This window comes from Lissotriton helveticus, chromosome 2_1, assembly GCF_964261635.1.
Source record: "Lissotriton helveticus chromosome 2_1, aLisHel1.1, whole genome shotgun sequence".
Classification (NCBI taxonomy): domain Eukaryota; kingdom Metazoa; phylum Chordata; class Amphibia; order Caudata; family Salamandridae; genus Lissotriton; species Lissotriton helveticus.
In genome coordinates, this window is record NC_136059.1 from 1,383,933,021 (window position 1) to 1,383,952,874 (window position 19,854).

Genomic DNA, 19,854 nt, shown 5'->3' on the forward strand with positions numbered 1-19,854 from the left:
TCAGGACGGTGAGTGTAAAAATTCAGGACAAAGGGTCAAAATTCAGGACACAAATTCAGGACAGGAGGTCAAAATTCAGGACAATAGGTACGTTTTAAAGACACATCAGAGGTCGCGCCATAGTATATAAGTAAGCCCAGCCATTTCCAAACATATTCAACCATTTGCAAACCTATCCATCATGTATCCTTCCATCTATCATTTCATTCATCCATCCCTTCAACCATCCTTTCACTCATCCTCCATTATCCATCCATCCATCCATCCACCCTTTCACCCTATCCATCTGTACACTTATCCACCCACTCTTCATCCCATCCATCTATTCACTCATCCATTCAGCCATTTACCCTTTCACCAATCCAGCCATCCTTTCACTTACTAATCCTTCCACCCATCCACTCTTTTAGTCATTCATCCATCCTCCCTTTTCTCTCTCCATCGACCCTTTCACTTAGCCATCCTTCCTTCCTTCCATCCTTCCTTCCATCCATCCATCCACCCACCCATCCATCCATCTACTCATCCACTCATGAATCCATCCATTGACCCTATCACTCATCCATCTATTATTTCACTCCTTCACACATCTATTCATCCTTTTGTCCATCTACCGTCCCTTTCACTCACTCATCCATCCTTACATCCACCCTTTCATTCATACGTCCATTCATTCACCCTTGCACTTATCAATCCATCAATCCATCCATCATTTCACTCATCCACCTACCCACCCATCATCCACCCAACCATCCACCCACCCACCATCCACCCACCCACTCATCCATCCTTTCGCCCACCCACCATCCAATCCACTGATCCATCCTTTCACCCACCCACCATCCACCCACCCACCCATCCTTTCACCCACCCACCCACTCATCATCCATCCATCCTTTCACCCACCCACTCATCATCATCCATCCATCCATCCATCCATCCACCCACCCACTCTCCATCCATCCATCCTTTCACCCACCCATCATCCATCCATCCATCCGTCCTTCCCCTCATCATCCATCCATCCTTTTCCCTCATCATCCATCCATCCTTTTCCCTCATCATCCATCCATCCATCCTTCTATCCACCCACTCATCATCCATCCCCTCATCATCCATCCATCCTTTCACCCACCCCCTCATCATCCATCCATTCCCTCATCATCCATCCATCCTTTCACCCACCCCTCATCATCCATCCATCCACCCTTCCCCTCATCATCCATCCTTTCACCCACCCCCTCATCGTCCATCCATCCATCCTTCCCCCATCATCCATCCTTCCCCCCATCATCCATCCTTCCCCTCATCATCCATCCTTCCCCTCATCATCCATCCTTCCCCTCATCATCCATCCATCCATCCATCCTTTCACCCACCCATCCATCCATCCATCCCCACATCCATCCATCCTTCCCCTCATCCATCCATCCTTCCCCTCATCCAAACATCCATCCCCTCATCCATCCTTCCTTCCCCTCATCCATCCTTCCTTCCCCTCATCCATCCTTCCCTCATCCATCCATCCTTCCCCTCATCCATCCTTCCTTTCATCCATCATCCATCCTTCCCCTCACCCATCCAATCCTTTATCCTTCCCCTCATCCATCCATCCTTCCCCTCCATCCATCCATCCTTCCCCTCCATCCATCCATCCTTCTCCTCATCCATCATCCTTCCCCTCATCCATCTTTCCCCTCATCCATCATCCAGCTACCCTTCCACCCATACATCCAGCCATTTACATTTTCTCTCCATCCTTCCCCTCACTCATCAATCCATCCATCCTCTCATTATCCATTTATTCAATCTTTCATTCATCCATTCACCCTTTCACTAATTCATCCAGCCATTCACCCATCCCTTCACTTACTTGCCCGCCCACCTTTCCATATTAATTTTGAGCTGAGCCCTTTTGAGAAGAGGCCCATCAAGAACTTCACCCTCGCTGCAGGGGCCGTTCCAGGACTGGGACAGAAGCCACCCAGGGAGGAGACAGGATCCACCACAGGGGGGGGACAAGAGCCATCACAGGCGGGGTGGACTGGAGCCACAACATGGGGGGACAGGAGCCATCACAGGCGGGGGGTGGACTGGAGCCACCACATGGGGGGGCAGGAGCCATCACTGAGGGGACGGCAGGAGCCATCACAGGAGAGGGAACAGGATCCACCAGGGTGGGCACAGGGGTGGGCATGCAGTATTCTAGTATCATCTTGGGCTCCTCGCCCCCCTCTAAGAGAACTGATTGAACTGATTGTCCTCCATACTTTGTTAATCAGTGTGGGTGAGATTGTGCCATTTCTTTATTGTAATACATTATAGACTGCATGTTTGAAGAACCGAGGTTTGCTTACAATTTAGTGACAGTAATTAAGCTCGGTGAAGAGAAGCACATGCTGCCTCGGTGTAATCAGGGGTGTAATCTGGCCGAGTCTAGGATTTTTGGGGCCCTGGGTAGAAATGGAATGTGTGAGCCCCCCTCTAAATAGCAGAGACATGATGCATTCAGGGCTTTTTGCATCTTTATAGATGTCGCTGCTCCTGAACCTGCAGCCCCTCCCTCTCAGTCACCTTCGAAGCACCTCTTAACAGGTCATCAAGGGCTGGAGGTCTGAGGGTTGCCTTCCCGCTGTGCCTCTCCAATGCTGCTGAGTATCTGAGGAGCTTTGGTGCAGCATCGGAGTGAAGAAGGGAGGTGGGTGCAAGCTGTGCCGGCTTTAGGGTGGTGGGACCGGTGCCAGGTTAAAATGACGGACAAATGGCGTCCGTTAAAGAATCCTTCACGGACAACGGACAGACGGCCGAAATTACGGACTGTCCGTGAAATTTACGGACGGTTGGTCACCCTACAGATAATAGTCGGATAGGTGCCCAACCGGGCAGAGCCTCACGAGGGTGCGGACATCTTGCCGTGCGCCCCCTTGTTGAAGAGACACTTGATGGTTTAATTGTTTGTGTCGCAAATAGATTGCCTGGATAGGAATATAGAACATTCCAGCAACAAGAACCAACTTGCTTAAGAGCATTGTAGCATGAGACTATTTTTGACTTTCATGTTATCTCTGCCAGGGAGGAAAAGTGGAAATCATTGACTACTGCCGAGCCTCGGCTTTGCTATGGTAAATAAAAGGCAGAGAGGAAATCTTTGTAGTCTTTTTCTGAACTGCAGAATTGTTGGTGGACGATTTCATCAACGTTGCAAGCAATGTTAGGAAGTGAAAGAGATTTACACTCCTTTTTTTTTTAAACTGATAACAATCCTATGATATTATATGCTCTTATGATTGTGAGTAATTTGATAGCACACGATCTGAAAACCAAGAACCTACTGGAAATAGTGAGAACATTTCAAAAGAATCCTTACGAAAAGTATATTACAATCATCAGAGGACACTAAAAACAACTTGCTAAGACTTGAAGTTCCTTTAAAACAGATTTGATGTTACATTATTTGTAAGTTAACAGCATATTCACTAGATTTAAATGATCAATTGCCTACCTTTAGACATCTGCATGTGCATATCTGTTATTAAGGATTTTGTAATTTCAGTGAATTATATTCAGCTTCTGTTACTGAAACATTATGACATTGGGTCAATATTAAAGAAACAGGTTGGCTTGACGAATTATGTGCATGTCATTACCGTGATCTTAAATCGCCATTAGTGGGATTCAGCTTTAGGACAAACCAAGAATAAGAAATTGTATATCTGAAATGCTGTTTCTCCCCAAGAATATTCCCCTTGCAGAATCCTACTAGACCTTGTTCTGGAGATTTGGCAACAAAACTAATATATTGTAGTTGCCTTCATATCACAGAGTTATTTGTAAGCATTTTTGTAAGCATGTTAATCCAAGGCCTCATCTTATCAAGGCTAGATTACAGCAATACCATCTATTTGGGAGCTCCTGAGGCAACCCTAAACAAACTGCAAAGAATCCAGAACGACGCGGCCCGGATCCTTACAAACACCCCGGTTAGATCTTCAGCCAAACCAGCTCTGAAACATCTCCACTGGCTCCCAGTGAGAGAGCGAGTGAAGTTCAAAGCTCTCTGTCTGTCACACAAGCTCCTTCAGGACAAAGGCCCCTCCATCTTAAAAAAATTCATCAGGCCTTACAAAGCCTTAAGATCCCTCCGATCTGACCATGAATACCTTATCACTGTTCCCAGAGTGAAGAGGGTGCGCACGGGTGGACGGCGTTTCTCGGTCAACGCCGCCCGCCTTTGGAATTCCCTCCCCCGGGATCTTAGGACAGAACCAGATTACCTCCGATTCAGGAAGCGACTGAAAACTCCCCTGTTCCCCTAATCTCCGGTTTCCTTTCTCTCTCCCTCTGCCACCCTCAGGTTGTTTGGATCTTAGCGCTGGGATACTTACGGGTGACTACGCGCTCTACAAAACCTAATAATAATAATAATAATTTATATTTAATTCACAGTGTTCCATTTTAGAATTGTACATATCATTTTCCAGTTTCACACCTTTGCCATTTGGAGATTATTTAAAATATTGTAAGTCTCCAGTAAGACCGCCCTACTTGAAAAAAAACTATTTCAGGATGTTGAAAACAAAAGTACAGTTGTTTAAATTAAAGTTAGGATTCTTATATCTCAATCTATGGAATGAAATGCTACGATCTTTATCCAGTTGCCATTTAAAACTATAAAATGTACAATTACGTGGTAAACTAGCATTCTTTGAAGTAGGCCGGGACCTAATAATTTTTATTGGTTTTTGGGAAATAGCAAATCTTAGAACAAAACTCAAGAGATTGGACAGCTACTGCAAACCAATATACATACTATGCAATTTTTTTCCAATTTATTAGTTCAGTCCGATGACTTTGTCCCCTGCAGTTCATGAAATCAGCACGATGACTTGTCGTTGTGGAACTCATCCGAGCATTTTAGACCTCTGTGAAATTTTCACTTTTTTTTGTCCCCCATTTGCTCCCCTAATTGTCTCTTATACTGTAAGCTTGGCTCTACAAACTTCTGAACTGCGGGGTCTTGCCCGTGCTGCTTATTTTTCTGCCAGTACTCCATTCTCCTGTTCCAACCCTGCTCCACAGTAGCCCACATTTATCACTGTGAACTTGGTGTGTTCTTAACCCCCTCGTCTGTTTTGATACACTGCAAAAGTGCTCTTTGATCCTGTCTGCTACTCTGGTTTCACTTCATCAGAGGGTTGAGGGTGGGGGCAATACTCTTTCCACACCTGCTCCTCCTTGTGAATTATGGCACCCACTGTAATGCAATCGCAGGCGGTAAGGGAAATTTGAGGGTTTCAAATGCTTCATTCCAGTGCAAAGATCTAAAAAATGTTTTCAAATAAAATCCATAAGCTCACATACATGAATGTTCTAAAGAGTTAATTGCCCTCTTTGTTTTCCTTTTCCACATTTCTAAAAATCATGCATATTGAAATGTAATTTAGTAATGTTTGAGGCATTTTTATGGACAGAATTGTATCTGTCATGTGTATTCTTTGTAAGTAAAGTTGCCTTTATTAACCAAAAATTGAGTGGAAAAAGTATCTTTTGATTTAAGAAAAGGAAAAATAACCTTCCCTTATAGAAAATGTACTTTTGCAGAGTGAGAATGGGCTTGCTTATTGTCTGATTTTTCAAATATTTACTACAGTGCAGTAGTAAACCAAAAATGAGATTCAGTTTATTTCTTTTGGAAATATTCAGGTTTATTGGGAAAGACTATTCTGCTGCTCAAGAAAGTATTGAAGATGACATGAAGGAATACTATGCTAAGAATGCTGCAACAACTGTGATACAGTCTGTAAGCATTGGGCAGCTGGTTGCAGTAAGTGCAGAGGAAAATGCATGGCTGCGTGCTCAAGTAATTTCTTTTGAGGGCGAGAAAGTTAAAGTAAGTCACTCCTTCAGGACATTCTATCTAAACAGCTTGCTTGGTTTGTGGTTTTGTTTCCAAATATAGATTGCATACTTTTATGGTCAAGACTTTTCTACCTAACCCCTAATCCCTACCTTGTGGCCAGTTGCTACTTAGAGGGCGTGGCGTTGTAATACTATGGTGGTGTGGCATCAGCATGATTCATCACCGTGCTTTGTGTCCCAAAAAAATACAATAGGAAAGATAGCTCTTCAGATTTTGATTTTGGCGCTTCTGTTGAAGCTCAACGCCTTAACTGGCTGGTTTGTTACAGAGTCCTTCACAAAATGGAACTAGACCCATGGGTGTAATGCTAATTGCTCCGGCATGGACAAGGCAATATTGGTTCACAGAGCTGCTTCTCCTAGCTGAACGTCCACATATTCCCTTTAAGCCAGTATTCAATCTCATACCAATGAACAAGGGTGAAGGAGTTCATCCAAAAATAATCTAGAAGCCTGCTCCTCACGACACTGAATATAAAATTTCCTAGCTATTGTGAAGGAAAGTTTCAATTCCATTAAGGATGCGGAGACGAGGATTATGCTGATCTCTTTCATATTTTATTGCTCAGCAGCCATAACACATTAAACCTGAAAGAGACTACTAGTTATAGATTCCTTACCTTAGAATTACCCCCAGGCGTCACACTGGATCCGGAGAATCTTTCTCTTACCATTACCCCTGCGCGTTGTCTGTTTTGTGGTACTTCAATGCTGCCCCTGCACGCTGTCAGTTTTCTTTTTCCACGCCAGCCTAGCTCCGATCCGGAGAAATCTTACCCCTTTAGTCATTTTTTGACTAAGCTTTCGTTGACTTTTGTCGACTCATTTTTTCGAGACATCGACTTCTGGTGCGCGAGGGATGTCCCATCGTTGGACCGCCTTCAAGCCCTGCGAGGTCTCTCACAAACTGCTGTCTGTGATGGACCCGCACCCCGTGTGCCTTTGGTGTTTTAGCACGACCACAACCGACTGCGTGCTCCGACTGCCGGGCCATGAACCTGAAGTCTTTGCGAGAGCGATCCCGAAAGCTTTCGGATGCCCGGCAGTCGGCGTCGCTCCCGGTCCCGCTCGAGTGGAAGGTCTCGAGACAGGTCGCGGAGCCATCACAGCTCGTCCAAGTCTTCGCACTCCTCCGGTAATGCGAAGGACAAGAAGGCGAAGAAGCACCATCGCTTTTCGCCTACTCCCCGTCAGTCGGCTGAAGCAATGCGGAATCTGGAGCGTTGTCTCTCTTAAGCTACGTTTCATGCCTGATTCAGGAACAACCTCGCGCCTCCCCCCGTTTCCGGGAGCCGGGGCTCAGCTACATACAGTCTACGAAGCCCTCGGACGCATCTTTGGGCAGCCCGACTCAACTGGTGCGCCTTCGGCCCCCCCAATGCCGGAGGGCCCCGTGAATCCAGGCCTGGATCTGGGTTGGCGCAAGTCAACCTTACTCAACCTTCCCTGATCCCGGCGATGAAGCCCCCGGCTTTGGCTGTGTCCCCGGCTGACCCTATCCTCATCCCGAGATGGATCTGGAGCAGGGGTGATGTTGGCCAACGTCAAATCTGACACCGGAGGCTATTTTTGTTCCCTTACTCATTCCAGGTGTTTCCTATCGCCCTGAAGGTGGTGAAGAGGACTGGGTGGACCAGTTGGAAGAATTGGACTGGAAGAGACGACTTGGGTGACACCAGTGGTCTGGACTCTTCACCAGACCTTAGCATGCTTTCTACCCCTACCGTGGCTACGGATTAGGGAGCGTCCTATGCAGTGGTGGTGCATAGGGCAGCCGAGGCCTTGGGCCTGGAGCTCTCTACAGTGGCAGTCAGGAGTAATCTACTGCCGGAGGTAATTTATCCTGCAGCAACTTCCTCGGAACCCCTTTTGCCCTTAAACAAAACCCTCACGGACGTCCTTCTGGACACTTTGTCCAAGCCCAGCACAGGGCCTCCTGTGCAACGGACGATTGCCCGCCACCACTGCACCGTGATCCCATTTCCCCCACCCAACTCCCTTCCCCCGATATGTTGGTGGTCCAAGCTTCTTCTTCCAAGGGCGCATTCCTTCTGCTGCCACAGACAAGGAGTCCAAGAAGCTGGATCATCTTGGGAAGCGTATGTTCTCTTCCTCCAGCTTGCCACTGCGGTCCGTGAATACAGCGTGCCTCTTGGGCGGATATAACCATACAGTCTGCAATATGGTTGTGCACGTGGTGCATTAGTGCCCGGAGGAGGCCCAGGCTGTTCTCTCACAGGCCATGGCAGATGGGAGAGACGCAGCAAAATTCATGATTCGCTGTGGACTGGATACCACCGATTCACTGGGCAGAACAATTGCCACGTTGGTAGCCCTTCAGCGCTACGCCTGGTTGAGGACGTCTGGCTTTTCGGGGGATGTCCAAGCCACCCTGCTAGACATGCCTTTCAATGGCCATCGCCTTTTTGGTGACAAGGCAGACTCTGCGCTGGAGCGCTTGAAGGGGTCTCGAGCTACGGCCAGATCCTTGGGCCTCACGGCTTCCTCCCGTCCACCACAGTCTGCCTTTCATGGCTACGGAAGGGGCACCCCACACAAGTTGCCCAGCCTCTGCGTGGCCGCAGATGTGGGTCCAGCGACCTTGCAGGTCTGGGAACCAGTAGGTTGGGCAGTCCACACTTTCTCTGCCTGCAGCAGCCTCCAAACCCTCCTAGTCTGACCTTTCTGGCCTATCAGCAGCCAGTGGGGGGCAGAATTCGGCATCACCTCCCCCACTGGCAAACCTTAACGTCAGATTGGTAGGTTTTGCAGATAGTCCAAAGGGGCTACTCCCTCCCCTTCGAGAATACCCTTTCCTCCATGCCACCGTCTTTCGATCGCATGGTGGAGGATCATTTGGCGCTTCTCTGCCAGGAAGTTTCAGCTCTTGGCCAAGGAAGCTATCGAAAGGGTCCCTGCGCCAGAAGTAGGTCGGGGTTGCTATTCCCGCTACTTTCTGGTGCCAAGAAGGACAAAGGCCTGAGTCCTATTCTAGACCTCAGGGCCCTCAACCGCTTTCTCCGGAAGGAGAAGTTGAAAATGCTCACTTTGGTTCAGGTCCTGTCTGCCCTCGATCCTGGAGACTGGATGGTGGCGTTGGACTTGCAGGACACCTATTTCCATATTTCCGTCCTGCCAGCCCACAGACGCTACTTGCGGTTCTCAGTAGGCCACAAGCATTTTCAGTTTATCGTGCTCCCCTTTGGCCTTACCAGTGCGCCTCGGGTGTTCACGACAGTGATGGCGGTGGTAGAAGCTCATCTGCGTAGATCAGGGGTTCCAGTCTTCCCCCCCTATCTGAACGACTGGCTGTTAAAGGCAGGCTCGCCCCAGGCTGTTAGCCCGAAACCAGTCTCAGGATGCTTGTTTCCGGTCCAGGGAAGACATGGCTTGGCAGTTCGGACTGGACTGTTCCCATGAGGCACAGGGACAAGACTGATTTGCATATAGCTGTCTGAACTGGGGTGGCAAAGTGAGTTATTGAACGATGAAGGATTCAACCCAGTTCTGTGACTGGGGGCGAGTTTCAGCGCTCCGTCCATCATCTCCTTGTTTGCTTTGTTCGCCCTAAGTTGGCAGGGTATGCCCTGACGTGGGTCCCTTGCTCACTTTGCCACTGGATTCAAGCTAGCCTGGCTGATGAGGGCTGTTAGCCCGAAACTGGTCCCAAGATGCTTGTTTCCGCTCCAGGGACGACATGGTTTGGTAGTTCGAGCTGGACTGTTCCCATGAGGCACAGGGTCAAGACTGATTTGCATATAGCTATGTCTGAACTGGGGTGGCAAAGTGAGCTAAAGAACGATGATGGATTCAACCCAGATCTGTGACTGGGGGCGAGTGTCTGAAAAGTTTCAGCGTTCCGTCCATCTCCTTGTGTTTGAGCTGTTTTCTCCCACCTCCAGACTACGGAGGACCACTTGCATTCGCTGGGGTACACTATCAAGGTGCCGAAGTCACACCTGACTTCCTCTCAGTTGCTCCTTTTGTATTTGTAGAGCGCAACATTCATCTCGAGGGACATCACATCGCTAGGACCAAAAGGCAATGCAGTGAAGAGAGAACCAGGTTATTCTAAGTAAAATGAGTTATGGGATCAGTATCTGGGAAAGGAAGGTTTTTAGCTTCTTTCTAAAAAGCAGATAGTCTTCTGGCAGGCATAGGTCAGGTGGGAGGGTGTTTCGAAGGACCCCAGCTGATTTAGAGAAGGATCAGTCGCCCATCCTGACTTTGGTAGTTTGTTTGACCCTCGCAAGGGCCTGATGGCGCGATGTGACATGAAATTCCATTTTATCTCGCAGAACGTGTGGGCCTTTCTTATGTAGAGTTATGTGTGCTTAGCAAAGGAGCTTAAATTTAGCTCTTTGGCGTATCGCAGCCGTGTAGCTCCTGCATGCAGTGGGATGCTGAGCTGTATTTGTTTTTGTTGCAAATCAATTTAGCGGCTGCATTTTGGACTACCTGTAGTCGAGAAAAGGGTATTCGGCCATACCAACAAAGTGCATTTCCGTAGTCCAACCTGCTCAGGAAAAGAGCCTGTGTCACCGTTTTCCGACAATTCAGAGTAATTCAGGGGAAACGTCTCCTGAAAAGCTTCAGCGTGGCAAAACCTTTTCCGCACAGTGTGCGTACTTGATCCAGCATGGATAGGGTATCGTCGAAAATGATGACCAAATTCTTTGTGGCACGCTTGGGTTCTGGGGTGGTGCCTAACACTTGGGGCCACCAACTGCTGTCCCAGATTGCATGAGCACCCCTGAAGAGCAGAATCTCTGACTTTCTGCATTTAATTTTAGGCAGTGCTCAGTCATCCAGCCTAAGATTTCGGTGAGGCAGTTGATTAAGTTGCTCTTAGTATCAGTATTAGTCAGACTGTCAGTCAGGGGTATCATTAGCTGTGTGTCATCCGCGTATGAGCAGATATCAAAACCGAATTTCATGCTGATATTTGCCAAGGAGGAGACCTACGCATTAAAAAGGGTGGGGCTCAGGGAGGCTCCCTGTGGAACTCCATATTTAATACTTTTTGGGGAAGAGGAGAAAGATCCCATTTGGATTTATTGGGTACGATTTTCTAGAGAAGAAAATTTCATCTGGGCTGTCCTGGACACAGACCAGTTTCGGCCTTATCCTCCTGAATAGTGAGTCTGGGATATTCAGGATATGATACTGATGTTTCAGCCTCTATCCCGGATTTCAGTGCGAATGATCCTGTGGCTGCTGGGGCTCATGGCCTCATGTACCCTGCTGGTGGATCATGCCAGGTGACATATGCTATAATAAAACAATTGCCCGTACTGAGCAGTACTTCACAAATAATTTATTAATAGACCATCTGAATCACACAAAAAGGTCCACTCTTCTATTGCAACATGCCTAAATGTATGATACACTTTGTGAAGAATACTTTTTCAATGCAAGAAATTTGTGCATGTGTATCCAATGGAGTACAAAAATCACAATATTCACAATATATACACTACTTAGACAACATCTTCATAAGACACCTAAAACCACTCAATGTGCACCAACATCCATACACCTCACCATTTGGCCAAAAGTACACACTCACTCAACATTCATATTAAAATACCAGTAGGGGTCAAGTTCACTATTACGAGACCCACTACTTGGTAATGAAATGTCCTTAATCCCGATGTCAATAACGTACTAAATAAAATCCATTCTTAATAAAGTGTAGATGTAAATCACTATTATGGCAAAGATGTACAATGTCAGTCTAAAGCATTAACTGAACACAATTGAAACTTAATTAGGTTTGGACACGGGATAGACAATGTGGACGCGTTTCAAACCCTACTGTTTCCAGGGTTCTCCTCGGGACCAAAATATTCTATAAAGAAGACTAAAAAAGACAACAGCATTCAGATTTGGACTACCTCCTCTCTCAAGTTTAATAAAAACCAGAGCGCCGACCGATGTGGCCTGCCTACCTTAATTCCAAACTGAACCAATCACCATCTTAGGTCACTATTCATGTGTCAGCATTCTGCAATAATACACAAAAAGAACAGACTTTTATAGTCCGCTGTCAGAAGCTGGAAATGATTGAGAAAACCTAGAAAGGTGGTGTGAAATTGCTTACCCAAACGCTGCACACAGCAAACATCCACTGGACTATGTATAGTTGATGCCTGGGTTTCCTGTTAAAGGAATGGACACCACAACGAGTATTAAATACCCCACAATCCAGATATATTGTACAGTCTAATTCGGTAGCGTAGACATGCTACGCGGTCCAGTTGTAACACATACAAGGCTCACCGTGAATGTCATGCACTAGACGCTTTCAGGGGCGATGAATTTAGTTGTGTCCGCGTTAATCGGAAAGTCTGTAAGAAAGACAATGGCTTGCTGAACCGCGTAGGTCCATTGGCATACTACCGATATCTATAATGTCCAACTCGGCTGATGGCAAATCTCACCTATTTTCGGCAACCGGGAAAACCTTCACCTTTCGGCTCCGAGTTTGACCACAGTAATTGGTGGCCCCGCCTACGGAAAAGGCGAATTTAACGCGCGGCGTATCAGGATGCACCAAAGCAGACGCATGACTCCCCTGTTGTCATAGTAACTTCTGCTGTTGGGAAATGTAGTATTCCTCACTAAAGCGAGTGAGCCCGTACTTCACTTTGTCCTCAAAACGATCAAGGCGTCACACAGATATGCACTGGAAATACATTATTTTTATTCCTCGTTATGAAAAAACAGCTAGACAAAGCTGCTCTATATGCGACATGATTTATATTTATTAAAATTAAATGGGGGCAGAAGTAGTCTGCCACAATACAAAACTTTGCTCGCCCAAATAACATGTTGTACTTCAGTAAAAGAAAAGCTTTTGTTGGATCAGAAAAGGGGAAAAGGGGCCCCTCAGAGTTCCCTACGATCACAAAAAGGGGGCCTACCAAAAATCTTGAAAACATGGTCCCATCACGCTATGTATTCTCCATCGTGGTCACATTTGTGGTCTGAAAATTTCCGAAACCTCATTGAGGCCGTTAGCTGCTGTGTTAAATTTCATTATTAACAATGCCTCACGCTGACTTAGTTTGAACTCAATGTCACCACCACGGGGTCATTCTCAATTTTTGAAATTATAGTCCATCTTAAGTCAACCTCCTTATGGCTTTTTGCCGTCCAATGGTTCACAAGAGGGGCATTCGCTACATTCCTCCTTAGTCTTGATTTGTGCTGGGTAATCCTTTGTCGCACTTCCTGGCTTGTCATGCCAACATAAAGTTTGGGACAAGGGCACATGACTCCATATACTACTATGTTTGTCGTGATTGAAAGTGAAATTTTGTTTGTATTGTCTTTTGTGTGTCTGTATTTTTTCTTCCTTTTCTCTCCTTTCTGACTATGACTGAAAGAGACACCTTCGCGTATAGCTTAGAACGTATAATGCAGCTCATCAGTGCCCCACCTTTGTTTGCGTCTGCAACCTTGAGTCTGACAGCCAAAACCCAGATGGAATCAGACAAACTGATTAGACTCCGCAAAAAACAGATAAGAACGGACTTACACGGCCACTTCCTTCTACAGCATTTACGATTCCGGGTGACCTCCAAATTCGTAACATCCCGGTTGTCTTCACGGATGACACTGAATATAAGAAAGGGTACAGTTGTATTGAGACGAAGTGCAGTAGGGACCCGATTGTCCTTACGGTGGAAACAGCTCATAGAATTTCCTTAAAACACCTGGAAGAAATATCCCTCAAAACTGAGATCAAGAACAATCAATTGATCACCAATGCTAAAACCCTATTAGAGAAGGTTGAAAAAGAAATATCGGATTTTCAGGATTACACTGTGACCCAAAAAAGCAACACATTTGATTTGGACAAGAAGAATTTTGTATTGGAAAACGTTTACCCTTATTTACATCCAGATTTTTTCTCACGGACTGACTCACTTTTTCGGACACTTCATCCTCCTCGGGCACTGACACTGATACAAGTGACGTTAGAAGTAACACTAATAGAAGAGGCAATCTACACAATCAACCACAGCAGCAGAATTTAATACCTTTTTTAGGCAGGGGCCAACAAAGACCAAGGGGACGATCCCGTTACAACAATCAACCATGGGAAATGAGAACACGTCGCCAATATTACAAGAACTGAAATTATCCCCACCATTCAATCTATCGGATCGGGTCCTATCTGCAGCCGAAATTTCAATATTGGAAAAGGGACTCTTTCGTGCCTTCCAGAGTGACTGATTTTGTTAAAATGAAACTCGAAGCAATGACGTTCTGCAGAAAAGTACGGTTGATAACCTTCTTTAAAGAACCCATGGAGAGTACCAGCCTAGAAGTGACTGGCCTTAGGAAAAAATCTGCATTCTGCCCCCCAGCTAACAGAGTCCCGAAGGAGGTAGTCACTTTTGAGAGAACAGTTCTCTCGGGAATAGTGGCAATGGAAAAGAAGAAACAATATGTCAAATGCAACCTTCCCATAAACCAGAAGGATGCAATCTTGTCCTTAAAGAATGATAACGCCTTGGTAATTAAACAAGCAGACAAGGGGGGAATGGTGGTCCTCTGGGATATTCACAGATACAAGACTGAAGTGATGCAACAGCTGGATGATTCCAGCTGTTACAGGCGCATTGGAAAAAATCCTACTATTGAACTACAAGGGGAACTATTTAGCATCCTTCAAAAAGGGTTTGACCAAGGCATCCTAGGTCCAAAAGAATACTCAGTCCTGCAAAACAAAAGCCCATGCATCCGGGTGTTTTATGTATTGCCAAAAATGCATAAGAGTGAAACCAACCCGCCCGGAAGGCCTATTGTTTCTGGCTGCGAGTCCTTGACTGAACCAATTTCGAAAGATACTGACTTCTTTTTAAAGCCGTTTATCCACGCGATCCCTGCACATCTGATGGTAACGATGGTTGTAGTCTCCCTTTACACTTAAATCCCTCAGGATGAGGCTCTAGAAACACTTGCATACTTCCTTTGTACAAGAGAAAGACCAGTTAGGGTGCCAACAAGTTTCATTGTAGAACTGGCCAAATTTGCATTACAAAAAAAACTATTTTGCCTTTGGATTGGAATTTTTTTATCAAATAAAAGGAGTAGCCATGGGCTGCCCCTTTGCTCCAGAGCTGGCAGTTTTATTTATGGGTCTCTACGAAGAGAAATTTGTATTTAACAACAATCCTTTTATCGAGTTTGTCTCGAACTGGATGCGTTACATAGATGACGTGTTCCTGATTTGACATGTGAGTGATTCCAGTGGTTCACTGGAACCATCCCTGAGGGAACTCAAGATTCTCCTCCCTAGTCACAAGAGGATTCCAACGCAATTTTATCGTTCTTAAATAAATTTCAAATATTTATTTTTTGGTATTTTCAAAGTTCATCTTATTGCTTCATTGTATTTTCAACATATAAGGCATTATCAATATTGCTTCATATCCAATGCATTTCGGGCATTCATATTGCCCTTCATCAGGGAATGATACTGTTAACAAAAAAACGTAAAGACATGATTATACTTCACTATTATACATCACTATATCACATTAGTAATCTTTGTAGTTCAGTAAATGGTATGTACATCAGGTATTATCCATTGTGAATAAAAACGAAAATGGTATTACATTTGAGACTCACATGCCTGCTTTTGATCCTGATCGTTGTGTGCTGTAAAAAATGATATGGAAAGATCGAGGTGTTAACACGCGTGGGTTCGCGTATGAATCAGCATTAGTGTAATTATCTGCTGCGATGTTTGCCTGTCGTTCACTAACCTTGTATTTATAGATCAGCGGCCTCACGGCAGTTTCTTAGCGTGTGTCTCCGGTGTTCCTGATTTGGACAGGGACACAGGAGCAATTGAGCAACTTCTGCGACTGGTTGAATGCCAAGACCTTGGACATTAAGTTCAGTTGTAATTCTTCCAAAAATGTGATTACCTTTTTGGATGTCCAAGTATATCCTTCAGAAGGAGGCCTAGTTACAACATTGTTTCGCAAATCAACAGATAGGAACAAAGCACTCCATTACACCAGTAACCATCCCAAAAGCCTGAAGCAAAATTTGCCCTTTGGGCAATTCCTTAGGATTCGGCGGAACTGTTGCTTTAAGGATGAGTATTTTTTCCATGCCAATAAACTCAAGGACCATCTAGTCGAAAGAGGATACCCAAAGAAATTACTCAAGCATGCTCTTCGCCGTGCCTGGTAAATTCCAAGGGAAAGTCTACTCGAGAAAAAACAAAGATCAGAAATGAGGAGAAGGGTATGCGTCACCACGTTCTGTCCCAATGCTCATCAATTGAGGAAGATCATCGTTCAGAATTGGCATTTGGTGAAAAATGTGGACAATGAGCTATTACAGCCCTCACTATTTGCTTTTAAAAAAGAAAAAAGCGTTGCCAATCATATTGTACGGGCAGCCCTCCCGAGCATTCAAGGTGTGACTCTAAGGGGTATGATCGGACTGGCACCTGTGGTGGGCCATCATAAATGTGGGACCTGCAGCTGTTGTGACCAAACAGTGGAAGGAGCAGTCTTTTCTTTTGAGGGCATACACTGGAAAAATAATACATTCACCAATTGCAAATCAAAGAACGTAGTATATGGAGTCATGTGCCCTTGTCCCAAACTTTATTTTGGCAAGACAAGCCAGGAAGTGCGATAAAAGGATTACCCAGCACAAATCAAGACTAAGGAGGAATGTAGCGAATGCCCCTCTTGTGAACCATTGGACGGCAAAAAGCCATAAGGAGGTTGACTTAAGATGGACTATAATTTCAAAAATTGAGAATGACCCCCGTGGTGGTGACATTGAGTTCAAACTAAGTCAGCGTGAGGCATTGTTAATAATGACATTTAACACAGCAACTAACGGCCTCAATGAGGTTTCGGAAATTTTCAGACCACGCTGGAGAATACATAGCGTGATGGGACCATGTTTTCAAGCTTTTTGGTAGGCCCCCTTTTTGTGATCGTAGAGAACTCTGAGGGGCCCCTTTTCTGATCCAGCAAAAGCTTTTCTTTTACTGAAGTACAACATGTTGTTTGGGCGATCAATAAAGTTTTGTATTGTGGCAGACGACTTCTGCCCCCATTTAATTTTAATAAATATAAATCATTTCGCATATAGAGCAGCTATGTCTAGCTGTTTTTTCATTACGAGGAATAAAAAGAATGTATTTCCAGTGCATATCTGTGTGACGCCTTGATCGTTTTGAGGACAACGTGAAGTTCGGGCTCACTCGCTTTAGTGAGGAATACTAAATTTCCCAAAATTTCCCTAAATTTCCCGGTTGCCGAAAATATGTGAGATTTGCCATCAGCCGGGTTGGACATTATAGATATCGGTAGTATGCCAATGGACCTACACGGTTTCACCAAGCCATTGTCTTTCTTACAGACTTTCCGATTAACGCGGACACAACTAAATTCATCGCCCCTGAAAGTATCTAGTGCAAGACATTCACGGTGAGCCTTGTATGTGTTACAACTGGACCGCGTAGCATGTCTACGCTACCGAATTAGACTGTACAATATATCTGGATTGTGGGGTATTTAATACTCGTTGTGGTGTCCATTCCTTTAACAGGAAACCCAGGCATCAACTATACATAGTCCAGTGGATGTTTGCTGTGTGCAGCGTTTGGGTAAGCAATTTCACACCACCTTTCTAGGTTTTCTCAATCATTTCCAGCTTCTGACAGCGGACTATAAAAGTCTGTTCTTTTTGTGTATTATTGCAGAATGCTGACACATGAATAGTGACCTAAGATGGTGATTGGTTCAGTTTGGAATTAAGGTAGGCAGGCCACATCGGTCGGCGCTCTGGTTTTTATTAAACTTGAGAGAGGAGGTAGTCCAAATCTGAATGCTGTTGTCTTTTTTAGTCTTCTTTATAGAATATTTTGGTCCCGAGGAGAACCCTGGAAACAGTAGGGTTCGAAACGCGTCCACATTGTCTATCCCGTGTCCAAACCTAATTAAGTTTCAATTGTGTTCAGTTAATGCTTTAGACTGACATTGTACATCTTTGCCATAATAGTGATTTACATCTACACTTTATTAAGAATGGATTTTATTTAGTACGTTATTGACATCGGGATTAAGGACATTTCATTACCAAGTAGTGGGTCTCGTAATGGTGAACTTGACCCCTACTGGTATTTTTGTATGGATGTTGAGTGAGTGTGTACTTTTGGCCAAATTGTGAGGTGTATGGATGTTGGTGCACATTGAGTGCTTTTAGGTGTCTTATGAAGATGTTGTCTAAGTAGTGTATATATTGTGATTTTTGTACTTCATTGGATACACATGCACAAATTTCTTGCATTGAAAAAGTATTCTTCACAAAGTGTATCATACATTTAGGCATGTTACAATAGAAGAGTGGACCTTTTTGTTTGATTCAGAAGGTCTATTAATAAACTATTGGTGAAGTACAGCTCAGTACTGGCAATTGTTTTGTTTTCTTAGTTATACAGACTCAGCCTTACTGAGTCGAGTCAAGGCCCTGTGGCGTTTTCTTGATTAGGTGACATATGCTGGCTCTACATTGGGACCTGAAGTTCTAGTGGGCGCAGCATCAGGGAATCTTTCCGACTATGTCCAGATCTCAAAAGGAACTGCGAAACAACTGCAGTGGTGGTTAACAAACCAGTATTAAGTCAGATGCAGATTCACTTCTGGGGGAGGCGGAGATCAGAGGAGTCTGATCTCCGGCGGAGTCCTTGCTCCATATCAACTTGTTGGAGCTCCGGGCGATTCGCCTGTCACTGAAGGCATTCCTTCCCTCCCGCAAAGGGAAGGCAGTGCAGTGTCCACAGACTGCACCACCGCCATGTGGTACTGCAACAAACAGGTCAGGGTGGGGTCGTGGACCCTTTGTCTGGAGACTCTTCGCCTTTGGACATGGCTGGAACATTAGAGCATGACCCTGGTGGTTCAACACCTGACATGTTCTCTGAACTCCATTGCAGGCGAACTCAGCCGTCAGTGCTTGGTGGAATGCACGAATGGTAACTTCACTCAGCAGTGGTGCAAGGTCACTTTCAGCAGTGGGGAGAGCATTGGTTAGATCTGTTTACCACCGAAGAGAACGCACAATGTCAGCAGTTCTGCGTGTAGGAGTTTCCAAGGGGGCACTCGCTCTGCCACTCTTTTTGTCGCAAGTGGAGCTTGTTAGAATTGGGGGTCTCTGGTTGGCACAGGTAAGTAAGTCTGCCAGGCAGTGACCCTCTCCTCTGGTCAGGGCAAGGGAATTACACTCTAAAAATAACCCTTGCTCACCCTCTAGGTTGCGTGGCGCGAGCAGTCAAGGCTTACCTCAGAGGCGATGTAAGTTAAGCAGTTGTAATCACACACAGTAATCAAGTGACAACACCACAAATGGACACCACACTAGATTTATATCAAAAATAGTTATTTTTATATAGAGACTTAGCACAAGACCAAATAACGACAGTGATAATCCACAGTACTATTTAGCAATGAAGAGTTCTTGTTAAAAGACTTAGTTTTAGAGTTCTGTGCGATTCGTACTCTTTGTCCGGCCCTCACGGCAATGAAAATATCACAAAGAGTCTAACAAACGCAGCGGACGCTCCGGTCCGATGCGTACGGGATGTTAGTTCGAGTCGTACAGTACCTTTACTTTGATGCGTCTAGCGCGGACGATGCGTTGCACGATGCGTTGTTGGCCAGTCACGGTGCAAGCTCCGGCTCGTGATGTCGTCGGTGCGAGTCGTAGAGCGGGGAGCTGCATTGATCGAGGTGGACGGTACTTGATGCGGTGCGTTCAGCTTACTTTGCGGCGTAGGAGCTGTACCTTGGGAGCTGCGTTGTTCAGTCTTTGATGCGGTGCGAGGCGGTGCGACACGGACATGCGAAGCGTACCCCTCTCCAGGTGCGATCGGCAGACTCGAACTCA

At 45.5% G+C, this 19,854-nt stretch overlaps 1 protein-coding gene across 2 annotated transcripts in view; it reads left to right on the plus strand.

The window, feature by feature from the left end:
- Nucleotides 1–19,854, plus strand: part of TDRD7 (tudor domain containing 7) — a 1,293,444-nt gene that overhangs the window by 643,515 nt on the left and 630,075 nt on the right. For both annotated transcript variants that reach the window (XM_078676318.1, XM_078676319.1), the window contains exon 8: nt 5,704–5,890. In XM_078676318.1, the coding sequence (XP_078532444.1) occupies nt 5,704–5,890 (187 nt within the window). The remainder of the gene's footprint in view (nt 1–5,703; nt 5,891–19,854) is intronic.